This window comes from Pisolithus orientalis, assembly GCF_024613125.1.
Source record: "Pisolithus orientalis strain OTSU chromosome Unknown F5J12scaffold_112, whole genome shotgun sequence".
In the NCBI taxonomy this organism is placed as follows: domain Eukaryota; kingdom Fungi; phylum Basidiomycota; class Agaricomycetes; order Boletales; family Pisolithaceae; genus Pisolithus; species Pisolithus orientalis.
In genome coordinates, this window is record NW_026260893.1 from 25,535 (window position 1) to 45,319 (window position 19,785).

Consider the following 19,785-nt stretch of genomic DNA (forward strand, 5'->3'; position numbering starts at 1 on the left):
CCATCAACAGCACATAAGGGGGCAGTAGCAAGGCCTACACACTTCCCTTCAATGTCTCTGACCCAGAATTGTTCATAGGATGCCCAAGTGGGTGATGCCACAGCTTCTGACACTGTTTCCAAGCTACCAATTGTTATCTTCTTTGTCACAGCCAGTTCTCAGACCTGCTTGTGAATCTCTGGGCTGACAGCAAAGAGGTCTTTGGTAGAGATTTCCATCTTCACTTCTAAGACTTGGTTTATGAGATGTCTGGTAGCAGCCACTTCATTGAAACTGCTCTGGTATTGAAATTGGGGCATGGGAATTGTTGTAGGCTTAGACTTCCTGGGATCTGTGGAATTAGAGACAGCCAGAGCTATACTAATGGCTGGGTTCTCTGTAACATGGACAGGATCATTTGGTACAGAATTAATGACTGGCCTGGGGGTGGTTGATGCATTAGCAGGCACTGGACCTGTCACAGGGCTTTACTGACAGTCAGCCAGAATAACTACACCATTGAAATGAGTGACCTTCTTCTTCTTGATGTTATTTTTCAATTCTTCTACTTGCACATAAGCTCTCACAAGGGCACACTGGTCTTCTTCATTGGCATTACTCTCTAGTTCTTCATTGATTAGGTAGGAGGAGGGATGCAAGTTGACCTGAAACTCTGTGGATTCTTCATTAGTGAAGAACATCATGCTGACAAGATGAGGTGGGGTACCACATCCTAGAGATGAGTTCAATGACTGGCTAGGACATTGTATGGAGATGAGGTTTGCTGAGGTGATGATAGAATCACACATGGCAAGGAAGTTGTTGATCTTTTCTTTAAAGTTCTGGCCAGCAGCTGTCCTAGGAATGTCAGAACAATCAGGCATAAATACTCTTCCCCCTATCAGGGTGCATTTCCCAGCTTGTACATATTCATGACACAGTGCACACTCTGCTGTGTGGTGACCATCAGTGCTTCTGCAGAAGAAACACCATAGATTGAAGGAATGATGGAATTGGCCTTCTTGACCTTGTTGAGGAGGCAGGGCAGAAGCAGGTTGCTGGGAAACTTGGACATACTCACATTTTAAGATAGTGGGGACAGTTGACAAAGAAGGGGGTGCAGAGTTCTGGGGAAACAAAGCCAAAGAGTCAGGCTGAGGGAGACTTCATTTTGCTCAGCTGAGCAGGTAGCTAGCATGCTTGTAGACCAGATCAAACTCCCAAGGCTCATCAATGTCATGATCTAGGTCAGAAAGTTGCAATCATGTGAGCAAGGAATTCTGGAACCTTGGGGGAAACCCCTCAAGGAATTTCTCATTGATGTAGGCATCAGGAAGTTTCTTCTTCTTCTGGACAAGGCCAAGGATGCATCAGAATTCCTGGATGTATTTACTGAGATCTTCCAGCAATCCCATAGGTTTCTGAACTTGATGGTAAAGTAAGGTTTTGAGGTTGGCTTTGGTATAGTGACAATCTTTCACCAAGGCACCTGGATAGTAGTTCAGGGGTTCCTTGGAAAACATGTCCCAGTCATTGAAGCCATCAGTTGCAGCATCTAAGGTGGACCAAAATTCTGCCTTGTTGTGATCGGCATAACAGATGACCCAGTGGATTTTATCTTTTCTGGTGTCAAGGCCAGCTTCAATGCAGAGTTGTTCAATGTCTTCAAGGTAGTGAGTGATGTCTTCAGTACAACCAGAAAACTTTGGGGCTTTGTTAGAGCCCCTGAGTGGCATGTCTCTAGCTCCAGACATTATGCAGACAGATGCAGAATTCAAGAGTGAGGCAACTGAGGTATTCTGAGTGGGAACTTGGGTGGGGGAAATGATAGTGGGAATTAAAGTGAGTGATTGCAAAGGGATAAGAAGTTGTTTGGCCATGAGTTCAGAATTACTAGATGATGAGGACAAAGAAGAGGTTAGTTCTGAGAGAGGCAAAAGTTCTTGACACTCTGCAGGAGGATTGAAGGGTTCATCAAGGTCGAAACCTCCTGGAAATGCTGGGTAAAACACTGGGGACTCTGGGCTCTGAAAGATCTTATTTATACTGAGATCCAAGTCTGACGAGTGTGGCTCTGAAATATCTTTTGGATCAGCTACCAGAATTAAGATTTCTGATGAAGAAATAGATTGTCTGTGGAAGGGCTCTAGGAGCTCATCAAGTTTGGTTCTTTGACAAGTGGGTCATAAGGATCTCCTTTCCAGATCTACAGACCCCTCACAGTGGGCTCCAAAATGATGTGGGACACTACCTCTGGGTAGTGTGTGAATAGGGGAAAGCTGAAGGTGAAATCCCTAGGCTTGACCCAAGGGGTGCTGAGTAGGAAGGAGACATAGAGTGCAATGGTAGAGCCGGTTGAAGAGTCAAATGTAGGGCATGGAATTTAATTCTGCAGAGTTGGGGGTAGGAATAGACTTGCTTTTGAAATTCTGGGTGATGATCTCAACCTGACAAGGTAACTCTGAGACAAATTAAGCACATGGGAGGGGAAATGAGACACAGTAGATGCAAGGACACAGACACAGAAGACACAATAGATGCAAGGACACAAATATGAAGCAGACACAGTAGATGCAAGACTCTTTGAACTCTTTAGACCCACATATGACATGGATGGTGAGTCCTAGAAAAATGATGATTCTTTTTTGTCACTGACACAGAATTATATAGTACATGGATAGTAAGGCACTGATTGGAGAATTGTGGGGCAGGTAAAGCAAAATTCCAAAAAACAAAAGGGATGATGTGTCAGATGTCAAGGCCATACAGCAACATGTGAAAACAAACTGTAAAGTAGTAACTGAGAAAGACCAACAGGAAAGATGGATATCTTCTGACAGGATGAGTGTACACTGTACTGTGGAGTGGAATGCAAAGGGTAGAGGCTGTAGATGCAAAAGGGGTTCTTGCATTGCAGAGAAAGGTTCGCAGGAAATGAATGAGAGGGTACATAATGTATCACATGCTCTACTGAATGATTTGTCAATAAACAAACAATGCCAAACAGTGATTTTGCACCACTAAGCCTCCTTGCTGTAACCCAAGTCAAGAAATGACCATTCTGTCTCATCAGGGACATTCTCTCAGGGCAACCTCAGCAAATGCTTGTGTACACTATGGTATAATCACTAGAATATGCTGTCAGCACCATTGTCTCTTCACAATCCTGCTGGCAGTCATCTCCTGCACTGTTTCCCCACCAATGCCCCATATGTCCTGGAACTAATCAGTACTGTGAGAGCTGAGAATGATGTGGAGGTCCAATCTGGCATTCATCCTATCATAAACAAACCAATCACCCACTAACTACTACACCACAGCTGAAGAAAAACCTGTCTAAAGGCTCAGGTGAAACACAACCCTCCTGGGTACTCCCAGTGTCATGGGAGGGTTGGCCAGACTGTACTCTGAGCTGAACTGGGGATCTGTTATGCTGTGCTCACATTTCTTTCCTTTTATAGACTTTGTACATTACTGCTTGTCATGCTTTCAAGTGACAATGTTCTGCTGCCCATGAGCTGCCTCTGGTCTCATGTTCTCTTAGTATGTTTCCTTTTATGGTATCCCCCTGTTTACCCTGTGTTGTACTATAGCCAGACATTGTGTCCATTCCCCCTTCCTTCCATGATCCACTGGTGGTCCTGATCCATGCAGTCACATGACACAGTTAACCTGTCCACCCCAGGTGACCCATTTACACCTATGATGTCACATGCATGTAAACCCTCACACTTGTTTGAACCCTCATGTATCTTTATTCCCTCTTCACACATTTAACCCTGTGTCTGCAGTCTGTTCACCCTTGCACCCTCACAAGAGTGACTTGGTCCTGCCTTATATGATATATGGGTGAACATTTAGTTGCTTTCAAATGTTTGTTCCACAGGTACTGTACATATGTATATAAACCCACATGTATTGTACCAGCTCCTCATTTGAAATCTACTTTGCAACTGCACTCAACCCTGCTTGCTGTACCTCTGGGACTTGACAGTGTGATTTCACTCAGCCAAGACTAGTGCTCCATTTGCTAGTGAAGTTAAATTATGCATCACTTCTTGTGCAGTCATGTGCTTGTACTTCAGTACTTGATTCATGATGCAATATGAGTTGTCAGCATAACAGAAGATTTCAAATCACCTGGCCACATCAAAGACTAGATACTCTCAGATACCTGTACTCTGGAAGCCTTGCTAGGCAAAATAGCCTGCTAAACAAGCACCTCCTGCCACCTACTCAGGAACCACTGGTTTAATATCAGTGAGCTAGCCCCTAACCTTCAGCACTAACCTTCCTCTTCATCAACATGTCTTCATGCCAAGAAGAAGGAAGTAAGAGGCCTCCATCAGCAGCCTCTTCATTCAAACCTCCTGTACCATCCCATAAAGGAAAGGAAGTCCTCCAAGCAAGGCCACTTATTCGACACCCTTCAGTGCAAACTCCAAACCCATGTATAGGTCTTGAAGACCCATCAGTAAGGCCCCAACTTGGGCAAGCAGCAGAATCGACCTCACCAGTTAACTTTACCTCTTACTGAAACCCTGAGCCACTAGGCTCAGACTTTGACTCTCACATATCCCAAACTAGAGGGACAGTTGGACCAGCAGACCCCTCCAAATCATCTTTGAACACTGACATTTTCCAACCAACTTCTACCTACCCTATGGCAGAAGAACTTGCTCAGAAAACTGCTGAACTTAACATTCAGGACCCCTTTGAGGGTCAGGCCAGGGTAACCCCCAAGATGGCTGCTGAATTCTACAAGACCCTTTTTGGTCAAGACATGGCAAGGCCTAAAGGCCCCTCCTGAGGTTCCGAGGAGAAAGGACAGGAATGCAACTCTAGGGGAGGAGGACTGAAAGAAATCAGCCTGAACAAGCCCTTCTCATATACTGGAGCTCACCAGGACTTCTCTGCCTGGCTAAGCAGTGTCAAACTTTACCTTGCCACCAATGACCATATATACTATGAAGACCAAGCCAAGATAGCATTTACCCTTTCCTACATGGGAAGTGGTTTGGCCCACACCTTTGCAGAGGCCTACATCAATGAAGACACTACTGTGCTTGGTGACCTAAAAATCTTCAATGGCTGGGACAAGTTTGTTGTGAAACTCAAGGAGACCTTCCAAGTAGGTGATGCAAATCCACTGCTCTCATCTACCTTTCCATGATTCATCAAGGAGACTGCTCACTCGACAAGTACATCACTGATTTCTGCAACTGCCTAAACAAAGCCTGCATCTCTACCAAAGACTCAACTGCAGTAGTCTTCTTTGGCAAAGGCTTAAATGAAGAAATCAACTGATGGATCCTCATGGCTGGGCCCAAGCCAGACTCTGTCAAGGAATGGATCCAAAGGGCTATGGCAGCACATGCAGCAATGGCCACTCTCAAGGTCTTCACCAGAAAGGCCACCTTCCAAGATCACTCCTACTTATGGAAGCAAGAACAATCATCTTTGCATGGATCAAAATCCTCTTCATCTCCAAAGACTCCATACCGAGACCCTTATGCCATGGATGTTGATTGGAAGTCAAAGGTCCAATCACAGAGCAAAGCTCCTACCTGTTATGGATGCAGTAAGACAGGGCACATGAAACCTAAGTGCCCCTCATCCACAACAAACAATAGGTCTTCCTTGGCCCAAAAATTCCACATTCACATCCTGGCAATGCTTGAGGAGTTGGACCAAGCTGAAGAAGAGGAGGATGAACCCAAAGATAAGTACAGTGGGGAGAATGACAAACCCACAGATGACAGAGGACCTAAGGGTCATCTGGATTTTTGAAAGGCTCCCCTGGTGTAGCATCAGGAAGAGAGCCTGTTGTATTGTGCAAGATAGAGACTAAGATAGAGACTGAGAAATTGTATGATTACAAACAAGATATATCAATCACTTCTATCACTTGTTTTGCTTACCTCATTGATTGTGAAAATGCTACCATCTGAACCATCCTTGACTTGGGCACTGAAACAAAAATCATTGATCCAGCAATTGTGCAGAAGTACAACATCCCTATGTGAAAAATCACTAGACCCTGGGAGTCAAGAAGCTACAAAGGCAGGACAGGAGATTGGGTCACCCATATTGCTTCTTTCAGAGCCAAGATCTGGGGAAAGACTATGCACATCTGCATGTATGTCCTCAAGCTCAGAAATTGGGAGTCCCTCCTTCTTGGAATGCCATGGCTCAAAGAACACAACCCCATTATCAGCTGGACATCTTGAAAGCTGATTGGCTGGGGAGAACTCAACCATGGCCTTGACAAGAAAAACTGCATACATAGAACCAACTTTGCCCAGACTGTTATACCCACACATCTATCTTGACAAAGCTTGAAGCTTCACACATACAGGCCAAAGTGGAGTTACCACCAGATTATTGGGAATTCTCAGTAGTCTTCTCCAAAGAAGAAATCTCTTTTCCACCCCACTGTGGTTTTCTCAACCACAAAATCTGCCTGAAGCTGAGCTTCCAGCCAAAGAAAGGAGCCATCTACCTGCTCTTGCTTGATGAGCTCAAGGGCCTTGATGAATTCATCAAGGAAAACCTCAAATGCAGAAAGATTTGCCCCTCAAAATCTCCACAGGCAGCTCCTGTATTTTTCATCAGGAAGAAAGACAGCAAATGAAGACTCATCCAGGATTACCAATACCTCAACTTGCACACTATCATCGACTTGTACCCTCTACCAGACATCAAGACACTCCTTGATGAACTAGCAGAGTCCAAGTACTTCACTAAGTTCAATGTTCGATGGGGTTTCACTAATATATGAGTAAAGGAGGGTGACGAGTGGAAGGGAGCTTTCATTACTCCCTGAGGTCTCTTTGAGCCTATGGTAATGTTCTTCAGGCAGTGCAACTCACTGCCCACTTTCCAAAGGTACATGGACCATACCTTTGGAGAGCTCAAGAGTGAATGAAAGGCCATCATATTCATGGATGATGTCACCATTCACTCAAAGACTCAAGAAGGTCTCAAACTGGCCATACAGCAGTTCCTGCACATTGCTTCAAAGGAACACCTGCATCTGAAGCTGAAGAAGTGCACCTTCGAAGCTGAAGAAATAGAGTTCTTGGGGTTTGTGATCCATCAGGGCCAATATGAACTGTCAGAAATCAAAATTGAAGCCATCAAAACATGGCCCACACTGATGACTCTCAAGGAACTCCATTCCTTCCTAGGCTTCTGCAACTTCTACTGGCAGTTTATTTCTGGCTTCTTGCAGACCACCTGCCTGCTCCATGACCTCTTGAAGAAAAACACAAAATGGACCTGGGGCCCCAAACAGAGCTCTGCCTTCGAAGCCCTGAAGAAGGCCCTATTGTCCAAACTGGTTCTTTGTCTACTGGACCTCCAAAAACCGTTTGTACTCCACACTGATGCTTCAAAACTCAGCACCAGTGCCATCCTGTCCCAGGCTGATGACTTGGGAATGCTTCATCCCTGTGTGTATATGTCACAGTCACTTACCAGAGCTGAGCAGAACTACCAAGTCTATGACTTGGAAATGCTGGTGGTAATGTGCACCCTCAAGCAGTGGTGCCCTTACCTGCTCTTGCCCCTGGAACCAACTCACGTGTACACAGACCATCAAAATATCACCTACTATGTGCAGCCTCAGAAGCTTACAGCCCAACAGGTGCACTGGAAGGCTACCCTCCAGGAGTACCCCCTTCAGTTCATCCATATTACAGGAACCAAGAATTCTGCTGCTGACACTCTCTCCCACCACTTGGACTTCAATGCTGAGCCCTCCACTGTCTCAACCCTACTACCAAAGGCCATTTGGCTTGAAGGGGGGGTGAGACCCCCTGTCATTTCCATTTTCAAGCTTGATCAGCCTGCTTTCAAGTCAAATTCGGTCCAAAAAGTCACCTTTAAGGAACCAGAGACTACTCAAAGGCAGTCAAAAGGAAAAGGATGTGCCTTTCAGCTCAGTGCTGACCTGTACAAGGAGGTAAAAGAAGTGTCCAAGTCCCTTTCTGCACCAGAAACAACAGAAGGGTCTGACAGAGTCAGGAGGAAGGGAAGGAGAATCTTCATCCCTGAACCTGTTTGCCAAGATGTCCTTTGGCAGTACCATGACCTTCCCATGTTTTGACACCTCAGAGTGAAAGCAATGATGAAGAAAATGAACAACTACATATGGTGGCCTGGGATGTACCAGTCCATCTGCAACTACTGCAAGGGTTACCCTTCCTGCCAAGCCAACAAGGTCGACATGCACCCAACGACCCTGCCTGTTACCCCACATGACATAGCAAAGAACCCCTTCCCTTCCAAGCAGATCTCTATGGATCTCATAATGGATCTGCCCCTGTCCAGAGGAAAATATGACTCAATCCTCACTATTGTTGACCAAGGACTAACTAAAGGTGTGTTCTTCCTACCAACTACTAAAACTGTGGACAGCATAGGCATTGTGGTCCTCTACTGCACCTATGTTTATCCACATTGGGGTGTACCTGAGGCCCCCAGTTCATCTCCACCTTCACCTGTGACCTCTACTGGTCCCTAAGAGTCGAACTGAAAACCTCGACCACCTACCACTCCCAGACCAATGGCAAGGCTGAACATGTAAACCAGGAAGTTGGCACCTATCTGCATATGTACACAGACATAGACCCCCTGTTGCAAATTTTCAAGGTGCATAATAATGCTGCCAGCTGACAATGCTCATGTATTTCCTTATTGGGTCATTAAAATGGTCTGGTAATGACATGTCAATGGCTTGGGGCCAGTGCCAAGGGAAGAAATTTCATTGGATGGGAGTTACCCGAGTTACTGAGTGATAATGATCTGATAATGACTGATATGGCATGACATTGTCTTACATCAGCCAAACCTGGGATCAAAGGATGAACTAGTCCAGCTATGATACATCTTCTCTCATGGCTCCCTCCTGTACCACCCATTTGGCTTCAACCTGTCAAAATGCTGAATGGAATCATGCTGTTCTCTATCAATGCCCTCACTGTAACAGGAAATTTCAGAAAACTGGTTTCAAGCAGCACAAGGTGAGTTGCAGGAAGTGCAAAGAAGATGAGAGGGAGCATGTAGCTTTCAAATGTCAGTATGAAGAGAAACAACAAGGTATGTGAATTGGTGCATAGCGCAGGCAGACCCAATGTAATGGTTTCTGGCTTCAATTATTAACTCAGCTGCCCACCATCAAGCTGCGAGAGCATTGGTACTCAAATCGCAGCCTCGAGTGTCTGAAGCTCACTGCACAGATACAGGATATTTTTTCGTTGATGAACCCAGTGAGTCTGATTTCCATTTATGTTGTGGTCCTAGTCTCAGACAAACTGCGGCTGCAGTCAAGGTGACTATGGGACAAGATTACAATGAGACGAGCGACATGCTCCAAGCCTCAGGTACATATTCACTTTGGCACACATTCTCATAGTGCTCATGATTCCCTCAGACATGTCGATGCCAACTGCCACAAGTTCTAATGTGGCAAAACTTCATGAATTCAAGATCCAATTTCATCCAAGAAGCAATTGACCACCAATTTATCAGTCTTACAAAGAGTTCCGTGTTCACAGTGAGAAGTCCCCATCCCCAGTTGACAAAACACCTTGGTCCCCATTTCGCACATTGGGTGACTTCAAGTTTGTGGAAATTGCACTCGCTTCACTACTCAACCAGCAACAGGTCAATGCCCTGCTGGATCTCTTTGCTCATGTCACACAGGGAGCTGTCCAAGTCATGCTCAAGAATGATGCCAAACTTCACAAAGTGTGTGATGCAGCTGCAATGGAACTCACTCCAGTATGATTTTCAAATATCCATTCATTGCCATCTGTCTTACCTATCTAAATAGTTCTCCAGGGTCAAAGTTAAGGTACCATACAAAAAGGAAGAATGTATGTTCGAAGCACATATTTGCCTACTGTGGGAGTGGGCACTCAATATCTTAGAAAATCCATTCCTCGGTCTGCACTTCACCTGGGACACACAGTGACTTTACAGGCACAACAGCATTGAGTATGAACATTTTTATGATGAGCCCTGCATCAGAGATTATTGGTGGGATATTCAAGTATGTGCCTGGTCAATATGTCATTCATTACCCATACATAACATGTTGTATTTGTGCTAGTCAAGTCTACCAAATATCAAGAACACTGTGCCATTTGGCCTGATCCTTTATGCTGACAAATCCAACCTATCATCTTTCGGAACTGCCAAGAGTTACCCCATCATTGTGTGCTGTGCAAACTTTCCAGTTGAGATTCAGAATAGCAATGTCCTTGGCAGAGGTACTGTTGTTGGCTGGCTGCCTATTGTGAATGATGTCCACTGTTTAGATATTTGTATAGGCTAAGAACATTTCAGGTCCCCGAAGATGCTGAAGAAGAGGGAAAGCTAGGCTACACAACCCTCAAGCATGTCATTTGGCACAAATCTATTAAAAAGTTACTTCTGGAGATTGAGCAGTACTCAAAGACTGGGTACATACATACATCTTCACACAACAACATTACCTGTTGGCTCTTTCCAAGTCTTATGATGCTGTCTGCCAATTTTGAAGAGATGTAATATACTTCCTTCTTCTTGCTCAGACTAATGATACTAACTCAATGGCCTACTACAGATGCATGATGGCACTCACTTGTGGTCACAGTGGCAAATGCCCTTGCCCTGTATGTCTTGTACTGTCAGAGCTACTCCATGACCTCTCTAGGACTTTTGAACCTCATATGCATGCCCAGGGCATCAATGCATTATGTGTTTGTGCTACAAATTGAGCTGAAGGCAATGAATTGCTGAAGTGGTTAGGTTTATGACCAATCAAAGTGGGTTTCCACCAACAAATCACCATCAGTGAACTAATATATAATGGGTTGCAGAATGTGTTCTGGCTGATTGGGTTTTCTGATCTCCACCTTGCCTGCAGCTTTGATCGACTGCATTATGGGCATGGTTTTTGGGGCAAGCATGTCTTTGGGGACCTAAAGGTGATTGTAAAGGTGCTCAGGTGACAGATTGAAGCTGATGTCGAGAAGTAGTGAGTCACTGTTTTACAATCAATTGCTCTGAACATTGTCACTTCTCATGTTTGACAATGACAGTGTTGCAAGTTTTCCTTGCTGGCAAAACCTCACACACTTCAACCAAGTTATTCATGTCACTTTTTCAGATGGTAACAAGCTGGCTGATATCTCCAAGGTATGTGTGTCCAATACCAGACAGCTGTCAATGAACTGTTTCCCTAGCAAATCTTCTACATGGGGATCAATGTTTTGAAGAAGAGTATAACCCCTGAAGGGTACCAGCTCCTCTGAGTCATCCAAAGTTACCTACAGCTTGATAGCCTTGTTGGCTTAGATATCCAGACTGAATGTATGGTTAACATGATCAACAACAAAATATTGACATTTGATCAGACACTGAAGGTAGTTATATGCTTCATGCTCATGCCAATTTGTTGTAATGTGTCATGAAGTCCAACATTGATGGTCTGTGAACTGACTGGAATTTCCTGAAGGTCCACCTCTGGAAGCACATCATTCGAGATATCTGCCTAAAGGGTGCCACACACAACTATAGCACTCGGCCCAACAAAAGTATGCATAAGCCAATCCGAGATGCATATGAACACTGTTTGAATGGCAGAGATGTTCCTGCTCAGGTATGACAACCATGTGTGCTGACACTCCTACTCACAGTCACTTTAAAATGCATGTTAGGTCTTGCAGGTAGATCATCAAGTTCTTTCTATGAAGCTTCTCAGATTGTGTGTTGATCACCTTGAGAAATCTGTCTCTGGGGAATCAGATCCAGAAGTTGATGTGGTCAGTGAGCATACCTCAGTTGATCATATTAAGCTTGGTGCACATGTTGTCATGACCCAAACCCTGAAAGACTTGGAGGAAAATGGTCAGCCAGATATGGCACTCCATCAGTTCCATCAAAGGTTCTGCAAGTTCCTTAATGATGCCCTTCTGGCATATGGATATCAAGTCAAGTCATGGATCTCCCTCCCCACTGACTTCACAGTATGTATCTACACTCTCATTATGCATTCATCTAGTTGAAACTGTGCTTGTGCTGAGGTTAAAGAATACTGTTATCTGCTGGTCAACTACAAGTTGACTGTCACTTGGAACCAGTGCACAGATCGTCTCTGCTGCAACCCATCATTTTTTGGTGTGCCCTGCTATGACTGTGCAGCTTATTCAATACACTGAGATAGAAACCACCTTCATTCGTCTCATCTGCAGTGTTTTCCTGTGTCATTCCAGACATAGGAAACATGGAATTTATCTTGGCACAACCCTTCATGACAAGGATCAGGACCAGCCCTGCACTATTGATCGTGCAATCTCAGACCTCAAATGTGTCAAGGACAGTTCATGTGGCTGTGTCCATCTTCATACCATTGTGCTCGAATCATCTGAGGGGCTGTTCTAGCACCTGACACTGAACATGATGACAAATTTTGTGTTGTTGAGCAGCTTGATAGTGATATGTTCCTACAGGACACAGGTGATGTAGGTTACTTACCATCTCTAGTGGCCTTCCAACCAGAGAATTTTGAGCACATTGCAGATGTCTGTTCTGACCCATCACTGTCTTGTCCTTTGCAAGCCATCAACCATCCTAGCAAGGAAACTGAAGACTTGCAACATGCTCAGTAGTAGATCAAAGGTACTTGGGCAACAGATTGAAGCTGGCATTGAGAAATAGTAAGTCATGATTAATACCATTGGCAACCACTCTGGAACAGGACCACATCAGACACATGCCCAACTCTTTTCCCCCCTGCTGTGGAGCAAAGCAGTAAGTAGTAGGTGCACTGATGCAGGGGGTCATCAGGGGAATATGGTGAGGTCTGTTTCACTACTCATTATGCCCACCACATGAAACTCAATCTACCAGATGCTGGACAGCAGGCTGCCAGAGTGGACAATGGTCTTGTTTTTTTATGTATGACTACAGAGATATGCTCTGACCAATGAAGTGTTGAAACTACAGGGCAAAGGGATGTATATAGGTCTACAAGGCTGTTGAAGCCTCAAAGGTGAAGAAACCATGATTCAGCTCCTCTTCCCTTCCCTAGTCCTCCCTCTTCCATTTTCCAAGGACCTTCTTAGGACACAACTTGTTCAGCAAGGAAATGGTCCAGTGCATAGAATGATGGCTTGTAGGGTGTTGTGGAAAGTCAGAATTGAATGGAAGTCAACATCTGCATCACACCTAATTGTCTCAGTGATGGGAACATCATTGGCTGGGACATCAGGAGGGGGATAAGTGTCGAGGGAGAGTAAAGCAGGGTCTATGGTGGAGGGTGTAGCGATGGCAGCAGGAGCAGCCCATTCAGGGGGCAAACTGTTGGGAGGAAAATTCTAGTGGCAAGTCAATATTGATGGACTAGTACACAAGCAGAATGGAAGACATACCACCAAGCTGTACAAATTGCTGAACATGTCTGTCACTGCCTCAGTGGTCTTGGGCACATCAATGGGTGTTGAAGCACCATTGGGAATTTTGAATGCATCGGGGGACATGGGTGGGGCAGGGAAGGGGCAGATTTGAAGTCGCTGAGTGTGGAAGAGGAGATTTCGAGTTGAAGTCGCTGAGCATGGAGGGGGAATCAAAAGTCACGCCTCACAAGAGACCAACAGTTGACCATCAGCAAGGGGAATTCGTGAATGAGGCACAAGGTGAATTTCATATGATGCGAGAACAGAAGCTACTAATTTAAACAGATACTGGACAAACAGAGACTGTGAGGATGCAAGAGTGCTGAAGATACTCGAGGTGGATATGCTACTGACATGAGTTTACAGGCATATGGTAAGGCATCAGGAAACAGAATGAGCATTGGCAACACTTTGCACCTGTGGATACAACAGATGCATTGCTGGCCAGTCAAGGTTGCAATGGAACACATTCAAGTCAGACAAGTATTGGGAAGTTGAGCATACCCTTTCACCTTTGTATCCAATTCATCATGCACTTACCTGCTGACTTTTTTCCTTGGCGATGTCAGATCTTTGTACAGAATGTAGTATCTGGTCTTGTCTTTTTTCATGTTCGCATGCACATATACAAAACTCACAATACATGTTGTGAGCAAGACAAAGTCTGTGTACTTGACTGGTCCCTCTTTGCAACTTTCTGTCCTGCCCATGATTCAACCCACTATACATGCTTTTTCACACTCTGTCCCCATTCCATCATGTCAAGTAGCATAGTGTGGGTGTCTGTGAAGGTAGCACAAGCCATTGCCACTGTATCTCCTGCTAAGACCATCCATGTGCCAGAGTAAGTGGTACAACCTAAACCGTTTCCAACATGCTAAATGTGTGAGACCATTCAATCTTCATTTGCTGAGGGGAACCTGCCTAGCCTTCCACTCATGCATGAAGTCATATCCTCATAGTGAGTACCTGCTTCTTGGAAGTATGTGTGGTGTTGATGTCAACCAGACCTTCTCATCAACCCTCTGGATATAATCTCAGCACAGCCAGAAGCAATTTGATGGATTACATTAGAAGAAATCAGGAGTAAGGCTGCCTTCTACTTCTTCATACATCTCTTGGTTCTGTCTCGTCTTCTGACTAAAGCATTTCCTTACAGTGAATGTCACCCTCTTCTTAATTCACACCCATAGATGCCCCCAATTATCACCACTTTCCTGGGGCACACAGCATTTGACTTGGTCGCACAATCATGCCATGCCTCTAAGACTGCGCACCCACCAGCAGATGCACAGCCCACACCTCAATGGGCACGACCAGCTCGATTAGATGTCAATGGCTCAACTCGAAATCACTACAATTCTGTGAGACAACCTTACACAGATAGCAGGTGGTTTGAATGTGTTGCCTCATGGGATTCGGTATTTCGGCAACCCTGAAAATTGTGCTATGACAGATTTGGATCTGAGGAGTCATGCAAGGTTAGAGGAGGTGGAGAGGTTATGGAGAGTGCCATGGAGAACATGGCTGACCAACAAGTTCCAGATGGGTGTGAGATGTGGATTCAGAGGAGTCACAAGGTGTCAGCATGAAGTAGAAAGAAGGGTGTAGCTATGGGAGACTTGATCGTATTTTGGGTGGATCATAGGTGTAGGTGGATTCTGAATGATGCACCCACTGATGATGGGGGAGTTTTGGGAGAGGACAATCGTGAGTTGTACTTGTTCTCCTCTAGTTTTGCATGCTGATCTGGTGCATTGGCAGGCCTAGACGACAAGTACAGGTACTGGTCTTATGTCAAAACCCATCCCACCCATGTGGTTCTCTCCCAAGGGTCCCAGCAGGAGGCTGTGGACATACTACATTGGTCCTACACAGATTGGCTGCTTGCCCATCCCCAACCAATTCAGCCACCTTTTAGTCAGGAGGAGTGTCAGGAACTGTTGAGACTACTCAATGGTGAGGCTGGGACATTTCCATTCAGTTCTACTTGTCTGATTCTTTTTTTGACAGATCCAAGTCAGCAATCCACTCTTTCATACACATGCATGGTCACTCATGTTCTTCTATGTGCCAGTGAGTTTCTGCACCATACCCCTCACCAGTGTTATGTTCTTACAGGCTAAAGTTCTTGATCAGCTCATTGGCATCGGGTCAATTTCAGGCCACACAAACCGCTCCCATGAGACATCATTGCCACACACACATCAAGGCAGACCCCAATGCTATGCATGGTGGTCGAGATATTGATTGGTATACTGTGCCTTGGCATCCCATTCTTGTTCATGGATCGAGCAAGATATAGTGGCCATTTTGATGTGGAGGGGAATGTAAGCATGCAGAGTAGTGCACCACTGTTTGTCATTGGTGCTTGTACCTGTCTTGTGGTGAGGGTTAATCATTATGATGATAGTTGTACTCATTCCTAACTTCTTTTCCTTCCCTGCTTTCTGCTTGTGCAGTCTGCATTATCCTCAGCACCTCTGTCACGCTTATCTCATTCCCAGGACTGGATGGTATCACACACATTGGAGGTCCAGTTGCCATTTCATCTTCTGTTCTGAGCACGGTTACATCTTTCCTGTCTATTTTCCAGTATAAAGCAGAGTTGCTACAGGGTTCTGCAGCTGTTCATCATGCGGCTGCTGCTGCCTGTGAAGGATTCATATTTCTCCCAGTGAGTTTGCAGTTCCCCATTATTGCTCCTATCCCTAACTCATCTCAAACCACTTACAGCACTGAAGCATTCTGCTCTCTCTTCCACTAGTTTTTCTCATGTATTCTGTGGCTGGGTTCATCACTAGCATCATTGTCTACACTAGAATCTGTAACATTACATGAACAGAATAAAACAGCTGTAATATTATAACCAGAAAGAAAGCAAGAAAAAAGCTCCCAAAAGGTCAGTTTCAGATTCAAGTTAACATTGAGTCAATTCATGTGACAATGCCATGACCTTGTGTCATTGCATATAAGTTATTCACTCATGATTCGTACTGCATCAACATTGATCCCCAGAACACATTGTTGATTACATATCAAGAGGGACTAAGGTGAGCAACTTTTGTACTGTAGTTGCCTACTGCTGATGGCATTGTCAAATCATGCTTTATTATGTCCTCAGACCAGCTCAATAGCTGGTTATGTCCAACTGCTGACATCCAACCCACTGATGGTCTGCCATGTGGATTCCCTGAGGCTACTACTATGTACATATTGCATTTTTTTGTACTATTCAAAATTTCCATATTCATCTAAGAGCACCCAACTGGCAGGTGTCGACCTCCATTGGGATTTGTGACATCCATTGCCCTTAATAAGGAGAATAAAGGGAGGCTTGCAAAGGTTCACAACCATCCATGTGTGGCCTTACCATTTCCTCTGATCCTTGATGTCCATTTCCTTCACTAATATGGCACCCAGCACTGCTTATGATGCCTTCCACTCTGATGCTGAGGATGGAGGTCCTGAAGATTTCAACCTTGATGAAGGGACAGACAATACTGACTTGGAAGACCTGGACAGCAACACTGAACAGCACAGGCAACTTACTCATGTTCCTGGACCTCAAGCTGATGTTGCTGAGCTGTGAGCGGTATGTATTTATACATTCTTGTTCATGATGAGTCACCAGGCATTAGTGCTGACATGATGCTAGGCTCTCAGTGTTGTGCAACAAGCATACACCAAATGCTGCAAGGAACTGCACCAGACAAGGAAGGCTCTCTTCAAAGCCAATAGCCAGCATTCCAAGCAGTCCAGGAACACATCTAGCAAGTCAAACAGCCTCACAACTCGTATTGAGCAAGAAGCAAAGAAATACCTCCTACTGTATCATTTTTTCATCATTCAAAGCCTTTTCCCAGCAGTTCTGAATCCCAATACTGATCAACATGATCCAGCACAGTGGAAATCACAGGATGGGAAGCTCAAGGGCACTCTGACTGAGCTTTACAAGATGATTCCTGTGGATTTACATGAGTCGATGGTAACCTACAAGCAATTTGGCTCCATGGTATGTGTAATTCCAACCTTGGTGACAACTAACATATTAATTTGTTTTAAGTTCATACAAGCACACAGTCAGGAGAGATCCAATGTCCTCAAAGTCATCAAGGACTGTGCTGGCACATTATTTGCTCCATATAACATTTTACTGGATCTCTTTACTGGAAAGCCTGCTTGTAAGAAGGACAACAAGGCATGCCTGGCACTCTTGAAGAAGGATGGAGTCAGAGAATACACCTGTTTTGCACCCATTCTTTTTGCAGATCCTAAGCAGATGGTTACTGGAGGCTTCTTGAAGAGTCCTGTCCTAGTTAAGGTAAGCATGCACAGTTCAATGCTGCTCTTATTTGAAAATTGATTTCAGCCCATAGCTTATCTGTGTCCTGATGTTTGGAAAATCAATCCTCACAGAAAACAAATGTGGACAGCCCCAAGCCAGGGGTCAGAAGATGGGCATGCTGAGCATTACTGAGGGCCTGATTGCTGGTGCCTGCATCTTGGTGAGGGTGTCTGTGGTCACTGTGCTAGTACATGCTGATGTCAATATCATACCAAGGTTCAATTCCTATTGTTGCATGATCCTGAATTAGGTGCTACCAGTGTGAGTCAAAGTGTGGTTCAGTGGTGAAAACCAACCAAAACCAACACAAAAGACAAAAAGAGTGAGTGGTGGTGTGCCTATGCAGTACCTAGATGGTAGAACCTGTTCTTTCAGAGGGTTTTTTGTGAGCTACAACACTCAAAGATGAGTGCTGAGGGTTGGGGGTGCTCCTGATGAAGAAGGAGCAGGAATGCAAGAGAATGTGATAGGGTAGACTGCTGTCAGCCTACAGAAGGATGGATGATGACTTAATTCGATGTCCTAAGCTGCACTGAGCTCAGGGAGGGCTTGGAGTGAAGTATATTGATGATAGACAAGGATAAACAAAGTAGATGATAGTTAGACCCTTAACAAAGTCTCAACTATTGAAGCTGCTGAATGAATTACTGAGTGATGATAAAATGTGAGCAAGAGGGGCTCTCTCTGATGTCTTCTTTTTTGCTATCTAGGTACAGTGATTTATATACAGTAAAGGGGTGTTGCCCTTGGAAAACAAGGTGCAAACACTTGGTAAGTGATTGGTAACTGATGAGTAAGGAATATAAGTGATGGGTAATCATCTTGGAAAGCATTGGTAAGGATTGGTAAGGATTAGCAAGCCAAAAAGCGAAGAATCAGTAAGCAAAGTCAAAAGATTGGTAAGTATTGGCAATAGGTGAGTCAAAGACAGTCAGAATGTCAAAGTATGAGTCAAGCAATGTCAGGAACTGGGAAAGCACACTGGAATCACATTAGGGGGAGGCTGTGCATGTCACATCTCGAAGAGATTGCTTCTAGGCCAAGATGGGATGACAGAGAGGCAGCGTTGATCTGATGCCAATATAGTACATCCAAAAGTGGACAGGGTGAGTCAGATGTCAACAGGGGTCAAGCTTTGGGGGTCTGTGGGGTGACAGGAGCATAGGGGATTGCAACCTTTCCCCCCAAACCATCCTCTCAGTAAAGCAAATAAAAACTTCATGAATGAGGCTCTGTTGGAAGAGAGGATGAAGGGGGAGTGTCTTCTGCTGTATCTTGCAACAAGGAGGCAAGATGTGCATCATACTCATCATGGATGTGATCAGGGAGAGTGGAGAACAGTAGATTATACTGTAGCTGTCACAATCTTGGAAGAATGATGGACAAGACTGGTATGAAGACATTGCAGGGAGCAGGGAGGAAGGATCCACATGCTTCTTGGACCAGAGAGACTGAAATGACCACATAAGACCTTTCCAAGCAAATGACAGACCTGAGGTGACCAAAGAACGTCCTCCTGGAGGTCATACTGACAAAAAGAACATGCTGTCCAAGCTGGATGGGCTGAGAGGGCACAGACAAGGGTGGGATGTACCAGGATGCTTCAGGACAGAAGCTGGTAGGAACTCCTGGTAGATATATGTAGCCATGGTCCCTAGCAAAGGGGACAAGCAAAATGATTGATGCAGAGGTGGCCAAATCAGAAGAATTTAGCAAAATGAGCATCTTTTGGAGGGAGTGCTGTAGAAACATGTGGAGTGTGCAAATCCTTTCCAATTTTGGAAGGTAAGATTGCATGGCTGAGCACTACAAGCGAGTGTGGGAATGGTCTTGGTATCTGCAGAAGCAGCAGAGATATGTTGAAAACTGGAATGCTGTACATGGGTGCTTAAGAAATTTAGCCAGCACTTAACTCACTCCCTTTCTTTTTCTCTGGCACTGATGACTTGTTGTTGTGTGAGGGATGACTGCCAACATTCCTGGCTGTCCTTCTTTGCATGAGGGCTATGGTCT

General features: G+C 44.9%; 3 protein-coding genes across 3 annotated transcripts; all 3 read left to right on the forward strand.

Moving 5' to 3' along the window:
• Positions 1 to 8,862: 8,862 nt before the first annotated feature.
• F5J12DRAFT_787449 (uncharacterized protein) lies at positions 8,863 to 12,052 on the forward strand (the record flags this gene model as incomplete). The annotated part of the gene is made up of 17 exons (XM_051743648.1): positions 8,863 to 9,005; positions 9,063 to 9,081; positions 9,102 to 9,251; positions 9,514 to 9,732; positions 9,818 to 9,860; positions 9,967 to 10,036; positions 10,317 to 10,448; positions 10,592 to 10,640; positions 10,848 to 10,955; positions 10,983 to 11,005; positions 11,070 to 11,166; positions 11,214 to 11,266; positions 11,312 to 11,393; positions 11,486 to 11,629; positions 11,697 to 11,792; positions 11,826 to 11,996; positions 12,032 to 12,052. 17 exons carry the CDS (start codon positions 8,863 to 8,865, stop codon positions 12,050 to 12,052), a joined length of 1,620 nt encoding a protein of 539 aa, XP_051594280.1.
• Positions 12,053 to 15,037: 2,985 nt separating this feature from the next.
• F5J12DRAFT_936300 (uncharacterized protein) lies at positions 15,038 to 16,265 on the forward strand (the record flags this gene model as incomplete). Its single annotated transcript, XM_051749630.1, has 6 exons — positions 15,038 to 15,134; positions 15,189 to 15,383; positions 15,438 to 15,500; positions 15,612 to 15,803; positions 15,887 to 16,112; positions 16,169 to 16,265. The coding sequence occupies 6 exons, from the start codon at positions 15,038 to 15,040 to the stop codon at positions 16,263 to 16,265; spliced, it is 870 nt and encodes a 289-aa protein (XP_051594281.1).
• A 550-nt stretch (positions 16,266 to 16,815) lies between these two features.
• Positions 16,816 to 17,790, forward strand: F5J12DRAFT_787452 (uncharacterized protein; the record flags this gene model as incomplete). Its single annotated transcript, XM_051743649.1, has 3 exons — positions 16,816 to 17,012; positions 17,091 to 17,439; positions 17,491 to 17,790. 3 exons carry the CDS (start codon positions 16,816 to 16,818, stop codon positions 17,788 to 17,790), a joined length of 846 nt encoding a protein of 281 aa, XP_051594282.1.
• Between the last annotated feature and the right edge of the window lie 1,995 nt (positions 17,791 to 19,785).